Here is a 19089-nt window from a genome sequence, read left to right as displayed (position 1 = left end):
AACTATTAATTAACCTACCCTAACTATTATACTACAATTACATTAAACTAACAATTAAATTAACTACAGTATATTACATATTTAAAAACCTAACCCTACTCAAGTTATTTAAATGTACTATTAAAAGTTACTAAGTTACAAATAAATAACAACTAAGTTACACAAAATAAAAAACACTAAGTTACACAAAATAAAAAAAGAAATGATCAAATATTTAAACTAATTAAACCTAATCTAATAGCCCTATCAAAATAAATAAAAACCTGGTCTACACTAAACTACCAATGTCCCTTAAAAGGGCCTTTTGCGGGGGTATTGCCCCAAAGAAATCAGCTCTTTTACCTGTTAAAAAAAATAAAATACCCCCCCAACAGTAAAACCCACCACCCACACAACCAACCCCCCCAAATAAAAACATATCTAAAAAACCTAAGCTCCCCATTGCCCTGAAAAGGGCATTTGTATGGGCATTGCCATTAAAAGGGCATTCAGCTCTTTTACTGCCCAAAGTCCCTAACCTAAAATTAAAACCCACCCAATAAACTCTTAAAAAAAAAAATAACACTAACCCCCAAAGATCCACTTACAGTTTTCGAAGACCGGACATCCATCCTCATCCAAGCGGCAGAAGACTTCATCCAAGCGGGCCAACATCTTCATCCAAGCAGGCAGAAGTCTTCATCCAGACGGCATCTTCTATCTTCAAGACATCCGGCGCGGAGCGGCTCCATCTTCAAGACATCCGGCGCGAAGCATCCTCTTCTTACGACGTCTCTTGAAGAATGAAGTTTCCTTTAAATGATGTCATCCAAGATGGCGTCTCTTACATTCCGATTGCAACAGCCAATAGGAAATTTTCTCCTTTAATTCCGACTGGCTGATAGAATTCTATCAGCCAATCGGAATGTAAGAGACGCCATCTTGGATGACGTCATTTAAAGTAAACTTCATTCTTCATGAGACGTCATAAGAAGAGGATGCTCCGCGCCGAATGTCTTGAAGATGGAGCCGCTCTGCACCGGATGGATGAAGATAGAAAATGCCGTCTGTATGAAGACTTCTGCCCGCTTGGATGAAGACTTCTGCCGCTTGGATGAGGATGGATGTGTGACTTAGTTGTAATTTTTGTTGTAACTTAGTAACTTTTAATAGTAGATTTAAATAACTTGAGTAGGGTTAGTTTTTTAAATATGTAATATAGTTAATTTAATTGTTTAATGTAATTGTAGTATAATAGTTAGGGTAGGTTAATTAATAGTTTAATATAGTTTAATGTAATTGTAGTATAATAGTTAAGGTAGGTTAATTAATAGTTTAATATAGTTTATTTTAATTCTAAAGGTAAGTTTAAATTTATTATAATATAGGGATGAGGTAATTTTAATGTAAAATTAGCGGGTTTTTAGGTTTAGGGGTTAATAGCTTAATTTAGTTTATGGCGATGTGGGGGGCTGGCGGTTTAGGGGTTAATAGGCTTAGTAAGTGGTAGTGATGTGGGAGGCCAGGGGTTTAGGGGTTAATACATTTATTAGAGTTGCGGTGGGCTCCGGGAGCTGCGGGATAGGGGTTAATAACTTTATTTAGCTGCGGTGGGCTCCGGGAGCGGCGGGATAGGGGTTAATATATTTATTTAGTTGCGGCGTGTTGGGGAGCGGGGGGATAGGGGTTAATAACATTATGTAGGTGGCGGCGATGTCGGGCAGCAGATTAGGGGTGTTTAGACTCGGAGTAAATGTTAGGAGGGTGTTAGGTGTAAACGTTATTTGTTTTCTACCATAGAAATCAATGGGATATCTGGCAGCAGCGAATATAAGCTTTCGCTGCTTTCAGACTCCCATTGATTCCTATGGCATCCCCGGCCTCCAGGGTGGCGGTTTGAAAACCAGGTACGCTGGGCTGGAATAGTGGCGAGCGTACCTGTTAGGAATTTGATAAATGGCAAAAGTTGTCTGATAGTGCCGAATTTGTATTCGGAACATCTGTAATGACGTAAGCATCGCATTGAGACCGGCGGATTGTATGTTACGTCACAAATGTCAACTTTTGCTGGTCTGTAGGCTTTGATAACTAGGTCGAATCTGGCTTGCCACAATTACACTGCGGAATTCCAGCGTATTTGCGGTTGACGGCTTGATAAATAGGCCTCAATAACTTTTTCAGACAAAACAATTTGTTTCTGAGGATTATTTTAATTTAGAAAACAAAAAACAGGTTTCTACAATATGCATGCTTCTAAAAATAAATAATTCTTTTATTCTTGATGAAATTAATTTTAAAGGTTCCCAGACTTTAGAATTTTTTTTAAATATAAAAAAAAAAATATGAGACTTTACTGCTTTTGACCAAGACATTATATAACACTTTTATATTTATCATATAGGTATCAGTGTTATTGCCCAGTATCCCCAATCATGACAACTTCCTTCCCACTGCAATAAACTGTAACAGTGTGTTGACACCCAACCTGCTACTTTCCATTAATGTGACCAAGCTGCCATGCCTCCTAATTGCTACAATCCCTAACCTTGACCAGGGTGATGTGCTTCTCAATTGCCTCTATCCAGGGTCAGTTCTAGGAAGACATTTTGCAGCCTCCTTGCCCCTATAAATTATATACCCTACTATTACTGCTTCTTAACATACTATCCTAGTGATGGGTTAAACAGCTAAAGATAAGTATTTTATCCATAATGATAGACAAAACACATTTCTGCTATAACATGAAATACTTTATTGTTATTGTTATTTATTTTAACTATAATAATAGCTATAATGGTTAATTTCTGCATGACATAAAAGTGGTGGCTCTGCAGAACATAGCAAATCAGTGGTGGCTCTGCATAATGAACCAAACAGTGGTGATCATATATAAAACACACAAGCCTGGTCCTCTTTTCTTTTTCACCATTATATCTAGACTAATACTAACAGGAAAATGTATCAAGCCGCAGAGAACCGGTCTACCTGCAATCGCCACTTGGTAAAATTCAAGACAGCAGAAGAGCTCTGTTGCTGCATATGCATCTTTATACATTTTCCCATAAAGTATACATTTTTTAAGCCCTACTTCAGATTACATTTACTTGCAGTGGAGTACTGACAAGTTTTGGCCAGGGGACCAGTACAACTCGCACTTATTTTGGACAAGTGTCACTGTAAAGTGATTATAATTCATATTTAAACACTAATAAACACGACACTTTGCACTATGTGATAATGCAAGACATTCACTAATAAACATATCATGCACCAAATTTGTGCTCCTCTCTTGCAGGAGTGCCCTAAGGTGGTCACCTAGTCTGCCTCTATTGAAACACTGGCACTGCTTCTATACCTAACCATGACAGGCTCAGGTGTATAATTTTGTAATTTAAATTCACTGAATAGATTTGATTTTCTAGCACAGGAATTAGAATCCTAACCTCTGCCAGAAGCTTTTTGCCTCAATATTATCTCACTATTATCTACTTTTTCTATATTTTTTTCTCAGCCACTTACACTGTACAATTTTATTATATTCACTGTATAGAAGAGTTTACCCTTATCACGTGTGATTAGACGTATTGTTTGTTCTTGCTTTAATGGATAAATATATTGCTCAAACCAAAACAATATCCCCAGCAATGGTCCCAAAGCTAAAAGACAAAAAAAGCATGGCGAAAAACCCAGACTCTAGTCTGCTAGGAGGTGAAGAACCTCATCATAGTCTAGCTGATAATCAGTCACTCTTTCAGCAAATTGCAGAGCTATTCCTCCCACAATTTGCGGAGATTAAAAAAGAAATCTCAAGCTTGTCAGAGATAAAACAATATGCAAATAGAATGACTGAAGCTGAGACGAGGATCTCTAACTTAGAGGACCATATTGATAGTCTGTAAAGTAATATGACTTCTCAAGGTCCTCTGTCCTGAAACAGAGGACAGAGGACCTTGAGGATAGATCGAGAAGAAACAATTTAAAAGTAATAGGCCTGCCAAAGTCAGTTGAATATAGTGATTTGCTCCAGGTTTCAGTTGTACAATTACCACAAGCACTAGGCCTGCCACAAAATACTCCTATGTAGAACGAGTGCATCGTATTGGTCCTGTTAGGAAAGAAAGCAATAGTAAAGGTCGTCCCATAATGATTAAATTCCTTAACTTCAAAGACAAAGTCAATATTCTTAGAGGGTACCGTAGAGTTAAGGAATGTAAAATTGATCAGCACAGGATTCTACTATTTCAGGATTACTCTGCAGAGACTGTTGCTAAAGGACGAGAGATGGCACCTTACTGCACACGTTTAATCAATGTAAAATTTCAGGCGAGATTGCTGTACCCAGCAAAAATCTTAAAAGATGTTAATGGCTTGACCAAAGTCATCAATAACACCAGTGAAGCACAGGCCCTATTTAAAGAAATAAGACTAGAACATCATTAGATAGTGTGCCAGGAGCAAATTGTTAAACTATGCAAATAAGATGTGTGTGGTAATGAATGTGTCTCCGTTTATTGTGCTTTTTTTCTATTTCTTTTTTGTTTTTCCCCCTTTCTCCCCCTCGCTGTGGCCTCCATATCTCCCTCTATGACCTTTGGCAAGGTTTTTAAAATTTTTAATTTTAAAACCCTTCCTAAAAAACAATGCATGAAAATCTGAATGTCCTATCCTGGAATGTTGGGGGTATAACATGACCGGGAAAAAGAAAATTAATCCTAAAATATCTTAACAAATTTCACCCTCAAATTGTATTTTTACAACAAACTCATTTGAAACCCCCTGATTTAGCTAAACTCAGATCTAAATGGGTGGGAAATGTAATTTCCACCCCATATTGTGGTTGTAAACCAGGGGTCAGTATCCTGTTTCACAAAAGTCTGAATTATGATATTTTGAATCAAGATATTGATCCCTCAGCTAGATTTATAATTATGGAAATTAACATTCAAGGGGTCAACATGGTGCTCTGCAATGTTTATGGACCCAATAACTTAGACAAAGTGATTTGGGAGAAATTAAAACTAAAACTATTGAAATATAATGTTAAAAAATTGGTGATGGCGGGTGATTTTAATATGGTCCCAAGTTTTAACCTAGATACATTTCCCCCACCCCAGTCCCCAAAAGTAAGGAAAGCAGAGAAAATTTTGAATCCTTTTCTTTTTGATCTAAAGCTACATGATATATGGCATATTCAAAACCCTGATCAAAGAGTTTATTAGTGTGAATCTAAAACATATAATACATTCTCTTGAATCAACCTGTTTTCGGTAACTGATAATCTCATGGGCTGGGACATGAGAGCTAGTATTGAGGATATATGTATTTCATACCATGCTGTAATTTCTCTACAGATCAGGGTAAATAGGCAGTCAGGTGCTAGATATTCAAGTTTCTCTTTCCCAAAATATCTCTCAGAAAATGCAAATTTTAATAATTGGTTAAAAGAGAAATGCAGAGAACATGTTAGTAATAATAAAGAGGCTGAAAGTAAACCTGAGATTTATTGGGAAGCATTTAAAGCCTATATATGAGGAGAAATTATTGCATACCTGTGTAAATGGAAGACAAATCTCTTATCAAGAGATATCCAGTTGGCAAAACAAGTTAGGATTAGCTACAATGTATTTATTGCAAGCCCAATTAAATATCACTGGAAAAAATATTCTAAACACAGAAAGGAAAGAGATGTATTCATAAAACAAAAATTGACCCAACAGGATAAGAAACAAGAGGCAAAATTGAAAGGTTATTACGGGAAATCCGCTAAATATCTATCTATACTAACTAAGATTAATACCAATAGTAATATTATCTCCGCAATTAGGAAGGGTGATTCTAAAACAACAGACTATGATACAATTAAAAAATGTTTCTTTGAATATTATAAAAAAAATATATGCTAGCGGAACGGTAAATCTAGATTCCAAAAAAATTTTTGGGAATAAATGTAAACCTCCCAAGATTAGTCAACAAGAGTTAGAAAATATTAATCAACCTATACTAGAGGAAGAAGTATTAGCACATATTAAAAAATCTAAAACAGGCAAAGCACCTGGAACGGATTTAATTCCGGCAGAATTTTATAAAATACTAAAAGAAAACATTGACCCTAATTTAGTTAAACTTTTTAACCAATACTATGTGGAAAATAAGATGAATTCCAGATACTTTACCGCTTAGTCTAAGTCAAGTTACATAAGTATGGTGTGTATCATCCTATAGGGGCATAATAGTCACTTGGCTACCCCTTATAGCAGATATTTATGTATCGCCTATTGGCTAGATTGGTTATTAATCCAGTAATGTAACACATTCTTCTGCATTCAGATGCTAAATATGCCTTCTCTTTAGTATGTTATGTCTCTTAAAGGGATAGTCTAGTCAAAATTAAACTTTCATGATTCAGATAAGGAATGTAATTTTAAACAATTTTCCAATTTACTTTTATCATCAAAATTGCATTGTTCTCTTGGTATTCTTTGTTGAAAGCTAAAACTAGGTTGGCTCATACGCTAATTTCTAAGCCCTTGATGGCCGCCCCTTATTTCAATGCATTTGGCATTTTTTTTCACAGCTGGAGGGTGTTAGTTCATGTGTGACATATAGATAACATTGTGACCACGCCCGGGAAGTTACACATGAGAGGGCACTGATTGGCTAAATACAAGTCTGTCAAAAGAACTGAAATAAGGGGGCAGTCTGCAAAGGCTTAGATACAAGGTAATCACACAGGTAAAAAGTAAATTAATATAACTGAGCTGTGTTGATTATGCAAAACAGGGGAATGGGTAATAAAGGGGTTATCTATCTTTTTAAGATACGCTACATCCCTGTTAATTCTACAGTATGCACTCCTGCCTTTCTGTGAATGTTGGAAGAAAATGCAGTTTTTAATGGTGAATTATAAAGACAAAGCAAGAAAAATAAATCATGAGAATGCAATGAATTTTTTTTTACTATAGTAAAAGTTATTTTTTAAAATTCAGAATTTTATTTTTAAGGACCAGTATAGACTAATGAGTGTTACTTTACTGCTCCTACGCAGCGTTTTTATGCATAACTTACCCTAACCGTCTGTGGAGCATCCAATCATAAGCATGCTGTTCTTGCCATTGATTTTATCAGGGCACACTCAAGATGCTGAATTCAAGGTCCTGATTAAAGTTGATAATGCAATTGTCATGCTTATGATTGGCCGCACCGACCTGTTGACAACTTCAGGAAAAAAACTGCTTGTGCAGCAAGCAGCTGGCGTGGAGAGTTAGCTGTCAAGTTCAGGGGGCAAGTTAAACATTAAAAAAAAATTATGGAAACAGTAAAGTAACAGTCATTAGACTATACTGGCCCCCAAAAAAATTATAATTAAAGGGACAGTCATGTCCAAAATAAACTTTCATGATTCAGATAGAGCATGTTATTTTAATCTTACTTTTATCACCAATTTTGGTTTGTTCTCTTGGTATTCTTAGTTGAAAGCTAAACCTTGGTAGGCTCATATGCTAATTTCTTAGACATTGAAGGCCGCATCTTATAAAAATGCATTTTGACAGTTTTTCACCACTAGAGGGTGTTAGTTCATGTGTGTCATATAGAAAACACTGTGCTCACGCACGTGGAGTTACCTAGAAGTCAGCACTGATTGGCTAAAATGCAAGTCTGTCAAACGAACTGAAACAAGGGGGCAGTTTGCAGAGGCTTAGATACAAGGTAATCACAGAGGTAAAACGTGTCTTATTATAAATGTGTTGGTTATGCAAAACTGGGGAATGGGTAATAAAGGGATTATCTATCTTTTAAACAACACAAATTATGGAGTAGACTGTCCCTTTAATGGGTCAAAAAAACATTTACTATTCCTTTAATTAAACATCACAGGAACAATTTATTCATTTATTTCTCAACACTTTCATAAAATAAAATTAAATGGACAGTCTAGTCAAAATTAAACTTTCATGATTGAGATAGGGCTTGCAATTTTAAACAAATTTCCAATTTACTTTTATCCTCAAATTTGCTTCTTTTTCTCTTGGTATTCTTGGTAAAAGCTAAACCTAGGTAAACTCATAGGATAATTTCATAGCCCTTGAAGGCCGCCTCTTATCTGAATTCATTTTGACAGTTTTTCACAACAATAGGGTGTTAGTTCATGTGTGCTATATAGATAACATTGTGCTCACGCACGTGGAGTTACCTAGGAGTCAGCACTGATTGGCTAAAATGCATGTCTGTCAAAATAACTGAAATAAGGGGGCAGTCTGCAGAGGCTTAGATACAAGGTAATCACAAATAAAAAGTGTATTAATATAACTGTTTTGGTTATGCAAAATTGGGGAATAAAGGAAATATCTATCTTTTTAAACAATGAAAATTCTGGAGTAGACTTTCCCTTGAAAATGTTTTATTTGTATAGTTAACTTTGCAGAGGCACATTAAAATAGTTATATTTATTTCCAATGTTTTGTGCAGGTTCTCGTCTTGGTGTGGTGCAGTACAGCCATCAAGGATCTGTCCAAGCAATTAGAATGGATGATCCCAGCATATCTAGCAAGGCTTCTTTCTTGAGTAGAGTTAAGTCTATGGAGTGGTTAGCTGGAGGGACTTGGACACCTTCAGCTCTGAAGTACACCTATGAGCAGCTGATCCAACCCAACCAAAGAGCAGTGAGTAAGGTGGTTGCTCTAGTAATCACAGATGGACGGTATGATCCCAAGGATAGAGACAAGCTGGAGTCCCTCTGTAAAGGAGTGGAAGTCTATGCCATTGGTATAGGAGATATCTTTAACAGCAGTGCAGAGAAAAAAGAGCTGGAGAAAATTGCTTGCAACGTAAATCATCGTGTAAAGAATCTAAGTGTGTACGCAGAATTAGCAGCAGAGGAGTTTTTGGAAAACATTGAAGCACTTCTCTGTCCAGGTATATTGTTGATCTCAGATGTACTTTTAGGCAATGATTTAATTGACAATTGAGATTTTATTTGTATTTTTCCCGGTTTTTGTTTTGTAGAACCTGAAATTATTTGCCCAGATCAAGTCTGTAACCAAGGTAAGAAATACAACAAAACTATGTTAGTGCACATTTTATATATATATAGGTTAAGAAAATATGTTTAAATTTATGGTGACACTTAAGGAAGTGCAGGGTTGTGTATGTCAGGGTCCTGTTACTCACTGACTGACAGGGGCCTCATTTCGAATTCAACTGAAAGACTTTCAAATATTAAATAGAGAAGAATCTCACAAAGTTTTCCAAAATGAGTAGCTGCTAATCCATTCATCAACCCTAAAAAAAACGGCAGTTGTATAAAATGCATTCGTCCATAAAAGTGACAATTCAACAATGCTACTTCAATCAGTACATAAAATCATTCGCCACGGTTTTTCTGTTGAAAAGTCATTTTTTACCACTTTCGAGAAGTCAAGAGCACTTTAACTGTAACATGTTTAATGTGAAACTTCTTAAGTATGATTAGTTCATATATTAATAAGCAATTAAATTAATAAAAAAAGGATAAAATATAACTTAATTCAGATAGTAATATAGTTGAAAACAGAATGTTAATTTATTATGTAATTACATTTTTAGAGGTTAAAACATGTTAATTATAAAATCATTGCACTTGTAAAAAAAATAATATTTTTAGATAATTTTAAAATTCTAGGTTAGCCATTGTATATTAGGAAGTTTTCATCAATATTTTTGAAATTTCCTGGAAATATCAATAAATAATATGCTATTTTTATTTTTTTTAATGGATTTGAATGTTTCAGTAGCTGATTAGAATTGTTTCAAAACAGAAAAAAACAGCTACGCTTTCTGATATTTATCAGGTAATATTCAAAAAGATTGGAAACAGGCTACTGTTTCTGAAAATCTAATATAAAGAAATGTACTTTATTCTAAGCAGCGCGTTACTGCCACCTATGGGTTTAAAGTTATTAAATCTAGTTACACAAAATGTTCCAAAAATACATTTATTTATGGTAGTATTGTAGAAGGTAGACTTTCTAGAAATTAAAAAATGAAGAAAAAAAAACCCCCAGAAAGACATACAGTATATTGTTAAGATTTTACATATAAAGAAAATTGGAAAGGTGGTTAAAACTGCATGCTGTATCCAAATCAGGAAAGTTTAATTTTGACTTTACTGCCCCTTTTCAACTATTTCTTCTGAACTATGGGTGTCAACAGAATTCTTTCCGGGAGCAGGTAAACATAAAGCTTCAATTATACTGCTATAAATAACCAAATACTATATGTATTTATAATTTATATTTATTTGATGTATTTGTATTTATAGTTTGACCTCCATTTTCAGCTCTAAAGCAAATACTGTATCTAGTAAGAAAAGTAACTGTCATTTGTGCCTTTAAGGTCTCAGCTGTTTGTTATGTTTGTTGGTGCACTTTTTATTTCTCTAAAACTAGTGCGTAGTGGATATCTAAAGTATAATGTTATTACTCATTTGAAAGAGGTTTTTTTTCTCATTCATATCAGCCATCTATTTGATGTATTGATTTATTCTTTTAGCGAATGCGATATAGGGGCCTATTTATGAAATGTCTGTCCGACATGATCCGATCAGCGGATCATGTCTGACAGACATCGCTGAATGCGGAAAGCAATACGCTCTCCGCATTCAGCATTGCACCAGCAGCTTTTTTGAACTGCTGGTGCAACTCCGACCGCTGCAGATTCGTCGACAATCGGCCGCTAGCAGGGGGTGTTAATCAACCCGATCGTATTCGATCGGGTTGATTTTACGCAATCTCTGTCCGCCGCCTCAGAGCAGGCGGAAAGGTTATGAAGCCGCGGTCTTTAGATCGCTGCTTCATAACTGGTGTTTCTGGCGAGTCTAAAGGCTCACCAGAAACACGGACCTTGATAAATGGGCCCATAGTTTGAGCTTGGTCCCACTTTTATTAATGTAAACATTGTTTATAATTAGCTAAGAAATAGAGAAAATGCACTTTTTATATCACCCATCTTTGATTCAAGGATTTATTTTTGAATGAGCTAAAGTTCTACATTCCCTCCCACAGTAATAACTCTAAATCTTATCTAAATCTTATGTCTAACAGGTTAGGAAGTTTGCCATTTTCCCACTAACCATTTGATAACCAGGTCACATACCCCTCTAAGTGGGCCATGAGCAGATCTGAATGCTCTTTTATTTCCTATCCTATCCCTCTGTTGAGTAGGTCTGCTACTGTGAGCATGCACATTTCCCCTCCCACAAACACACACATGGATTGAATAGAGCTAACAAATTAACATACAAGATAGTATCTGTAAAACATATATATTAAACTAAACAGTGTTTGTTTGTTTTCTCTTTGTTATTTACAGAGACGTCACTTGGACCACTGGTAGGCCGGCCTGTGGATATTGTATTCTTTGTGGATGGTTCAGAGAGAACTGGTATTGATAACTTTGTGCAAGTTCTGCAGTTTATAAAACACATATCCTATGAACTTAAACTTGCCACGCATGATAAGGATACAAGAGGAGCCAGGATTGCTGTACTCCAATATGGAGGTGAAAATGAACAAAACATCCTTTTGGATTTCACCTACAACCTCACAAGCTTTCAGTCATTGCCCTCTAATGCGGTGTACTATGAATCATCATCCCACGTTGGTACAGCTATTCTTTATGCACTCAAAAACATAGTGAGAAGCCGAAATGGAGGACTTAAAGGCGCAAGAGCAAATGCTGAAATTTCCTTTGTTTTCATAACTGATGGCATGAACAATAACAAGAATCTTGTACAGGGTGTAGAGTCCATTAGGGCCAATAATATTGTTACATCAGCCATTGCAGTTGGATCTGAGGTCAATTCTGAAAAGCTGTCTCAATTGACTCTAAGAGACAGAGCTTCATTATTTACTCTCAAGCAATATAATCAATTATTTACCACCCACTTTGTGAGAAACTTTGTGCAATGGTTGGGATGAAAATAAAATGTAATCAGTAGTTAAAGGGACAGAACATTTTAAAAATGTATTTCTTGAATATGAAAGAGCACTATTTAAACATGTTAAAATATTTTTTTGACATTTTTTTTTTGCAGATCAGATTCAATCTTTTTATTTTTATTTTGAACTAACAGAAAATGCATCTGGGCCTTAAGGCTGATGAGAACTTACATTGCTTTAAAGGGACAGTCTAGTATAAATTAAACTTTCATTATTCAGATAGGACTTTTAATTTAAATCAACTTTCCAATTTACTTTTATCATCAAATTAGCTTTTTTCTCTTGGTATTCTTAATTTAAACTAAACATAGGTAGGCTCACATGCTAATTTCTAAGCCTTTGAGGGCTGCCTCTTATCACATGCTTTTTAAATCTCTTTTCAACACAAATAGACAAAAAGTACACGTGGGCCATATAGATAACACTGTGTTCATGCACAGGGGAGTTATTTAAGATTTATCACAAAACAATGCTAAATTTAAGACAATAGATAATAAACAGTCACAGTCATGTGATCAGGGGGCTGGAAGAAGGTTCCTAGATACATGGTAATCACAGAGGTAAAAAGTATATTAATATAACTGTGTTGGTTATGCAAAACTGGGGAATGGGTAATAAAGGGATTATCTATCTTTTAAAACAATAACAATTCTATGGTAGACTGTCCCTTTAATGGTAGAACAGAAACAACTATTTGTCTCTTTCTTCTTCTTTTTTTAAATAAAACTAATGCATTTTAAAATGTCTTCTTACATGCAACAAATAAAAAAAGATGTTTGTGTCCCTTTAATATTTTTAAGCTTAGCTGTATATTAAGATTATGAAACTCAATATAAATATATACGCTGAAAATAAAATGAATGCATTACCAGCATCAGCATCATATGTAAGTACAAACCGCTATTACTTTTGGACAGGGGTCAAGTCCTACAAAAAAAGTGTGGGAACTCACCAAGACTTCCACCCCCTTACAATTAATATTGTTTTATAAACATACACACTGTATTAATATGTATATAATATATACACTTTGGTTAATGAAAGCAAATTAAATCCAATGAAGGGTTGAATAGTTTGTGCCTGAGAATCCTCCTTTGTCACGCCCACTTAAGGTGCAATAGTTCTATTTCTGCTGAGGGGAGCTAAATAACCCAAGGGAAAGCCATACAGAAATGTAAGCACCATGTGTTACACACATTGCGGGGTGATATTGTGTATTGTAGGAAGTGTTACTGTCTATTACTAGAGGATCTCACTATCCCTCTAAACAGACTGTGCTCTAGCTCCTCCCACCAGCAGCAGCAGTGTTTACTAAAGTGTTTATGTTCTCTGTTCAGAGGAAACTTAGTTCCTCTTGCAAAAATAGTGCAGGAACTCCGTTCCCATGTGTTCCCGCTCGACTTGACCCCAGCTCTTGGAGAAAATGTAATTACTTTAGTAGGTTTTAGAGATCATATAATATATATATATATATATATATATATATATATATATATATATATATATATATATATATATATATATTAGGCCATTTGTTTTTATGTGTTTAATAGGGGAGGGTGCTGCTAGATTAGATAGATCAGTTACTAAAACATAACAGAAAAGGTCATTTGTCATTGGGTAATGGAGTTTAATCTATAACAAAAGTAAAAATACACATATAGAAGGGACAAAGCAGATCTAAGGTTCAACTGGGTGGACAAAGGCGTTGGACTGAAGAAATATAGAGCTACGTGATAAAAAGCAAGGTGTGACAGAAAAATGCACAGGGATTATACAGCAGAAAGGAAACATTTTGAAAATATGCTTTATTGTTTACAAAAATTAAGGAACTGCATATATGACTGTTTAATATTTGTTTTTGGTAATAAAGAGTGGACTATTATGTCACATTATTTGCCCTAATTGATAAGTGTGTTGTTTTAAGTGTTTTGTTGATTTTGAAAAAATAAAAACATACTAAATGTCAGTAAAACATGAAAATAAAATGTGCAAACAGGTTTTGTGTCTCCTCCTCTGTGAACTTTAAAGGGACAGTATACACCAATTTTCATATAACTGCATGTAATAGACACTACTATAAAGAATAATATGCACAGATACTGATATAAAAATCCAGTATAAAACAGTTTTAAAACTTACTTAGCAGCATCCAGTTTAGCTCTGTTAAAAAGGTAGCTAGAACATCCACATTAAAGGGCCAGTAAACCCACAAAATAATCTTATATAATATTGGTTTACTGGCCCTTTAAGTGGGAGATAGACACTCCCCCCCCCCCCGCCTTCCTCTGCATATGAAAAGATTCTTTACACAAACAGGAGCAAGCTGGAGTAGGTATACGTCAGTATTCTCCTAAAACTTTGGGGCTTGTTTAAGAGTCTGAAAATCAGAGCAATGTTGTTAAAAATTAGCAAAACTATACATTTAAAAAAAAAAAAATACTGTATGGGCTATATAAATGGATCATCTACAAAACATTTATGCAAAGAAAAATCTAGTATATAATGTCTCTTTAACTAATGATCATAGCCCTGTTATAAACCACCACATTGTCCTCAACATAACCATGCCTGGCTATATGGACAGCAGTAGTTCAACAACAAAACAATTGTTAATAATAATGGCACATTGAGTTTCTATTAGGCCATCTGTATGATAGTAACACATGATCAAGATCCCATGCTGGGGACTTGCAGTTAGTGAGATAAAACAGTGATACCTACAGGTGCAGCATCTTTAGAGAATGCAATAAGAGATCATCATACATGCCCAAGATTGCCTCTGTTCCTCCCACTCGCTAGGCTGCAAGACTTGAGAAAAATTAAGTATACATTTTTAAACTGTATAATTTAAATTCCCATCTTGCTGTGTTTTTATAATATGAATTTAAATAAATTTAAAGGGACATGAAATCCAAATTTTTTCTTTCATGATTCAGATAAAGAATAAACATTTTTAAACAACTTTCTAATTTACTTCTATTATCTAATTTGTTTTTATTCTCTTAGGTATCATTTGTTGAAGGAGCAGCAATGCACTAATGGTTTCTTACTGAACACATTGATAAGCCAATCACAATCAAAATATATATGCAGCCACCAATCAACAGCTAGAACCTAGGTTGGTTCTCTGCTGCTTCCTGCTTCTGAGCTTGCCTAGATAAACCTTTCAGCAAAGGATAACAAGAGAAGGAAGCAAATTAAATGATAGAAGTAAATTGGAAAGTTGTTTAAAATGGTATTCTCTATCTGAATCATGAAATAATTTTTTGGGGTTTCATGTCCCTTTAAAGTTTACTGTGGCTAATATTTTTACATTGCACTTTCAATATGCTTGTTACACTGCTTATTATATAATAGGGAACTATTCTGTAATGTATGTGCATCTCTTTGACATACAGAAATGTATACTATGCCACTTAGAGAGATACACAGCAATCAAGGTCAAATTTCCCTTTATGGAACCCTGTGAAGGATCTTGTTGCATTAACAGATCTTTTTGGAGAGACTTACTTGAGCAGAGAGCTATAGAGAAACATGCCCTTAGAAAGATGATTAACTGAAATCTAAATTGCAGACTTATGTAACATTAGGAAAGCCATACTTTTAAAAAAGATGTGAAATTAGTGGTTTTTGTACATACAAATTTCCTTGCTTTCATGTATAGCCATCATCTTTGGTGTGGCAGTTTTCTAAAAACTGCATCACGTTTGCCGTTTAAGCAAAGCGTGCATAATGATGCCATTCAACTAAATGTAGCGTGCTCCTGTGTTGGGTAAAGCTAACATTAAAATCAGAGTTTAAGTTTTCTATCAAACATTTAGAACAAGGAAATTCCTAACTTAAACGACCCCCTTCACATCACTGATTACATTTTTATAACATCATCAATTATATATAGTATAATCTGCACCACCTAAGATCACTCTCCCTTACCTCAGCCCCTGGTCACCTTTTAATTCCACAGGGGAGTTCCCTGGGTGTGTCTGAAACTCTCACCAATTATTATATTCACTAAACACTTACACCTGTATTTTTCACTTATTTTTATGCCTGCTGTATGCAGGTGAAATTTGTTCAAAGTCTACGATACACTTATTTGTCTGACAGAAAAGTAATGTTATTAAACTACAGGCAAATGCAAGTTAAATTTATAGTGAATTTTTTTTAGTTTAATTTGTATTTTCTGCAAACTGAGAATCTATATGTCCCAGGCAGCCCCGGTGCTTGCATATAGGCAAGGTAGGCAACCGCCTTAGTGCGCACCAGCAGTGGGGCGCAAAATTGTCAGATTCAGAACAGCCAGTGTTTTATATATTTTTTTTTTTGACATATCACTTTATCAGTGGCGGAATCCGCAACATAGGAGTGGACAGGACTCCGTCTCCCAGCAGGCAGCAGTGCAGCGCCAGCACCGTTTACGGCCTCTAAGGTGCCACAACTGTTTAGCAGTGAAGTCTGAAGCCACAGACTAACCCTGATGCTAATCCTAACCCTTACACTATGCCCTAATACTAAGCCTCCTGCTGCTGCAGGAGTCCCAGGCTGGCTGGAGCTGTGGGGATCTGCTCTCTGCGGGGAGAAGGAAGGCTGCTGTGTATATGGCAATGTCAGCCACACAGAGATCAAATGCTGCAAGCTGCTCTTCCCTTTCCTGGACAACGTGGACTGGTTTGTCAGAAAGCTATCCGGACTCACTGCTTATACTGCTGGTGGTGTTCTTCTTCGCCATCGGCTACTTCCTCCAGCGCATAATTTTTGCCCCAGCCCGCGCAGGTACATGGCGCCAACAGCAGCACAGTCAGGATGGCCCGGGGCTGCTCAATGAAACCAGCTCTCAGCAGGACTCGCTCATAGACAATATCCGGCATCTGTCAGAGCATCGCTTCGCCGGTTTTCCTGCAGCTGCCCAGCTACGAGGAGGTCAAGTACGGTAAGTACCTACCTACATACGATAGTCCAACCATGAGACTCAACCAGGTCATCCTGCCAGTATCACAGTCAGATCCCAGCACAGGCAGGAGAGGAAGGGAGGCCAGGGACACAGACCTCTCACTGACACTAAAAACTGTAGGGGACACTTTAATTTAGCCCCAGTCTTTTTACACAGATACATCACACCAGGTAATCCCTTGCTCGTTCCATCTATGCACACGTATTTCTATTAGTTTCACCTGCATATCCTATTTATCCTACAAATCTATTTACATATATAATTTTATCCTGCAGATAAATACCAGAGCTTCCTTCTATATCCATATACCATAGTTTGAGCTTGGTCCCACTTTTATTAATGTAAACATTGTTTATAATTAGCTAAGAAATAGAGAAAATGCACTTTTTATATCACCCATCTTTGATTCAAGGATTTATTTTTGAATGAGCTAAAGTTCTACATTCCCTCCCACAGTAATAACTCTAAATCTTATCTAAATCTTATGTCTAACAGGTTAGGAAGTTTGCCATTTTCCCACTAACCATTTGATAACCAGGTCACATACCCCTCTAAGTGGGCCATGAGCAGATCTGAATGCTCTTTTATTTCCTATCCTATCCCTCTGTTGAGTAGGTCTGCTACTGTGAGCATGCACATTTCCCCTCCCACAAACACACACATGGATTGAATAGAGCTAACAAATTAACATACAAGATAGTATCTGTAAAACATATATATTAAACTAAACAGTGTTTGTTTGTTTTCTCTTTGTTATTTACAGAGACGTCACTTGGACCACTGGTAGGCCGGCCTGTGGATATTGTATTCTTTGTGGATGGTTCAGAGAGAACTGGTATTGATAACTTTGTGCAAGTTCTGCAGTTTATAAAACACATATCCTATGAACTTAAACTTGCCACGCATGATAAGGATACAAGAGGAGCCAGGATTGCTGTACTCCAATATGGAGGTGAAAATGAACAAAACATCCTTTTGGATTTCACCTACAACCTCACAAGCTTTCAGTCATTGCCCTCTAATGCGGTGTACTATGAATCATCATCCCACGTTGGTACAGCTATTCTTTATGCACTCAAAAACATAGTGAGAAGCCGAAATGGAGGACTTAAAGGCGCAAGAGCAAATGCTGAAATTTCCTTTGTTTTCATAACTGATGGCATGAACAATAACAAGAATCTTGTACAGGGTGTAGAGTCCATTAGGGCCAATAATATTGTTACATCAGCCATTGCAGTTGGATCTGAGGTCAATTCTGAAAAGCTGTCTCAATTGACTCTAAGAGACAGAGCTTCATTATTTACTCTCAAGCAATATAATCAATTATTTACCACCCACTTTGTGAGAAACTTTGTGCAATGGTTGGGATGAAAATAAAATGTAATCAGTAGTTAAAGGGACAGAACATTTTAAAGATGTATTTCTTGAATATGAAAGAGCACTATTTAAACATGTTAAAATATTTTTTTGACATTTTTTTTTTGCAGATCAGATTCAATCTTTTTATTTTTATTTTGAACTAACAGAAAATGCATCTGGGCCTTAAGGCTGATGAGAACTTACATTGCTTTAAAGGGACAGTCTAGTATAAATTAAACTTTCATTATTCAGATAGGACTTTTAATTTAAATCAACTTTCCAATTTACTTTTATCATCAAATTTGCTTTTTTCTCTTGGTATTCTTAATTTAAACTAAACATAGGTAGGCTCACATGCTAATTTCTAAGCCTTTGAGGGCTGCCTCTTATCACATGCTTTTTAAATCTCTTTTCAACACAAATAGACAAAAAGTACACGTGGGCCATATAGATAACACTGTGTTCATGCACAGGGGAGTTATTTAAGATTTATCACAAAACAATGCTAAATTTAAGACAATAGATAATAAACAGTCACAGTCATGTGATCAGGGGGCTGGAAGAAGGTTCCTAGATACATGGTAATCACAGAGGTAAAAAGTATATTAATATAACTGTGTTGGTTATGCAAAACTGGGGAATGGGTAATAAAGGGATTATCTATCTTTTAAAACAATAACAATTCTATGGTAGACTGTCCCTTTAATGGTAGAACAGAAACAACTATTTGTCTCTTTCTTCTTCTTTTTTTAAATAAAACTAATGCATTTTAAAATGTCTTCTTACATGCAACAAATAAAAAAAGATGTTTGTGTCCCTTTA

General features: G+C 35.7%; 1 protein-coding gene and 1 pseudogene across 1 annotated transcript in view; both read left to right on the top strand.

Annotated features, from left to right (window-relative positions):
* LOC128661564 (collagen alpha-2(VI) chain-like) overlaps positions 1 to 13955 on the top strand; it is a 62334-nt gene extending 48379 nt beyond the window's left edge. Inside the window, exons 7-9 of the mRNA XM_053715806.1 lie at positions 8446 to 8892; positions 8983 to 9021; positions 11326 to 13955. Coding sequence (XP_053571781.1) covers positions 8446 to 8892; positions 8983 to 9021; positions 11326 to 11933 — 1094 coding nt within the window. The 3' untranslated portion in view covers positions 11934 to 13955. The remainder of the gene's footprint in view (positions 1 to 8445; positions 8893 to 8982; positions 9022 to 11325) is intronic.
* Positions 13956 to 15613: 1658 nt separating this feature from the next.
* Positions 15614 to 17013, top strand: LOC128661563 (uncharacterized membrane protein C3orf80 homolog; annotated as a pseudogene).
* Positions 17014 to 19089: the final 2076 nt, after the last annotated feature.

The sequence above is a fragment of the Bombina bombina genome, chromosome 5 (genome assembly GCF_027579735.1).
Source record: "Bombina bombina isolate aBomBom1 chromosome 5, aBomBom1.pri, whole genome shotgun sequence".
NCBI lineage: Eukaryota > Metazoa > Chordata > Amphibia > Anura > Bombinatoridae > Bombina > Bombina bombina.
Note: the sequence above shows the minus strand (reverse complement) of the source record. Positions and strands in the feature narration are given on the sequence as shown.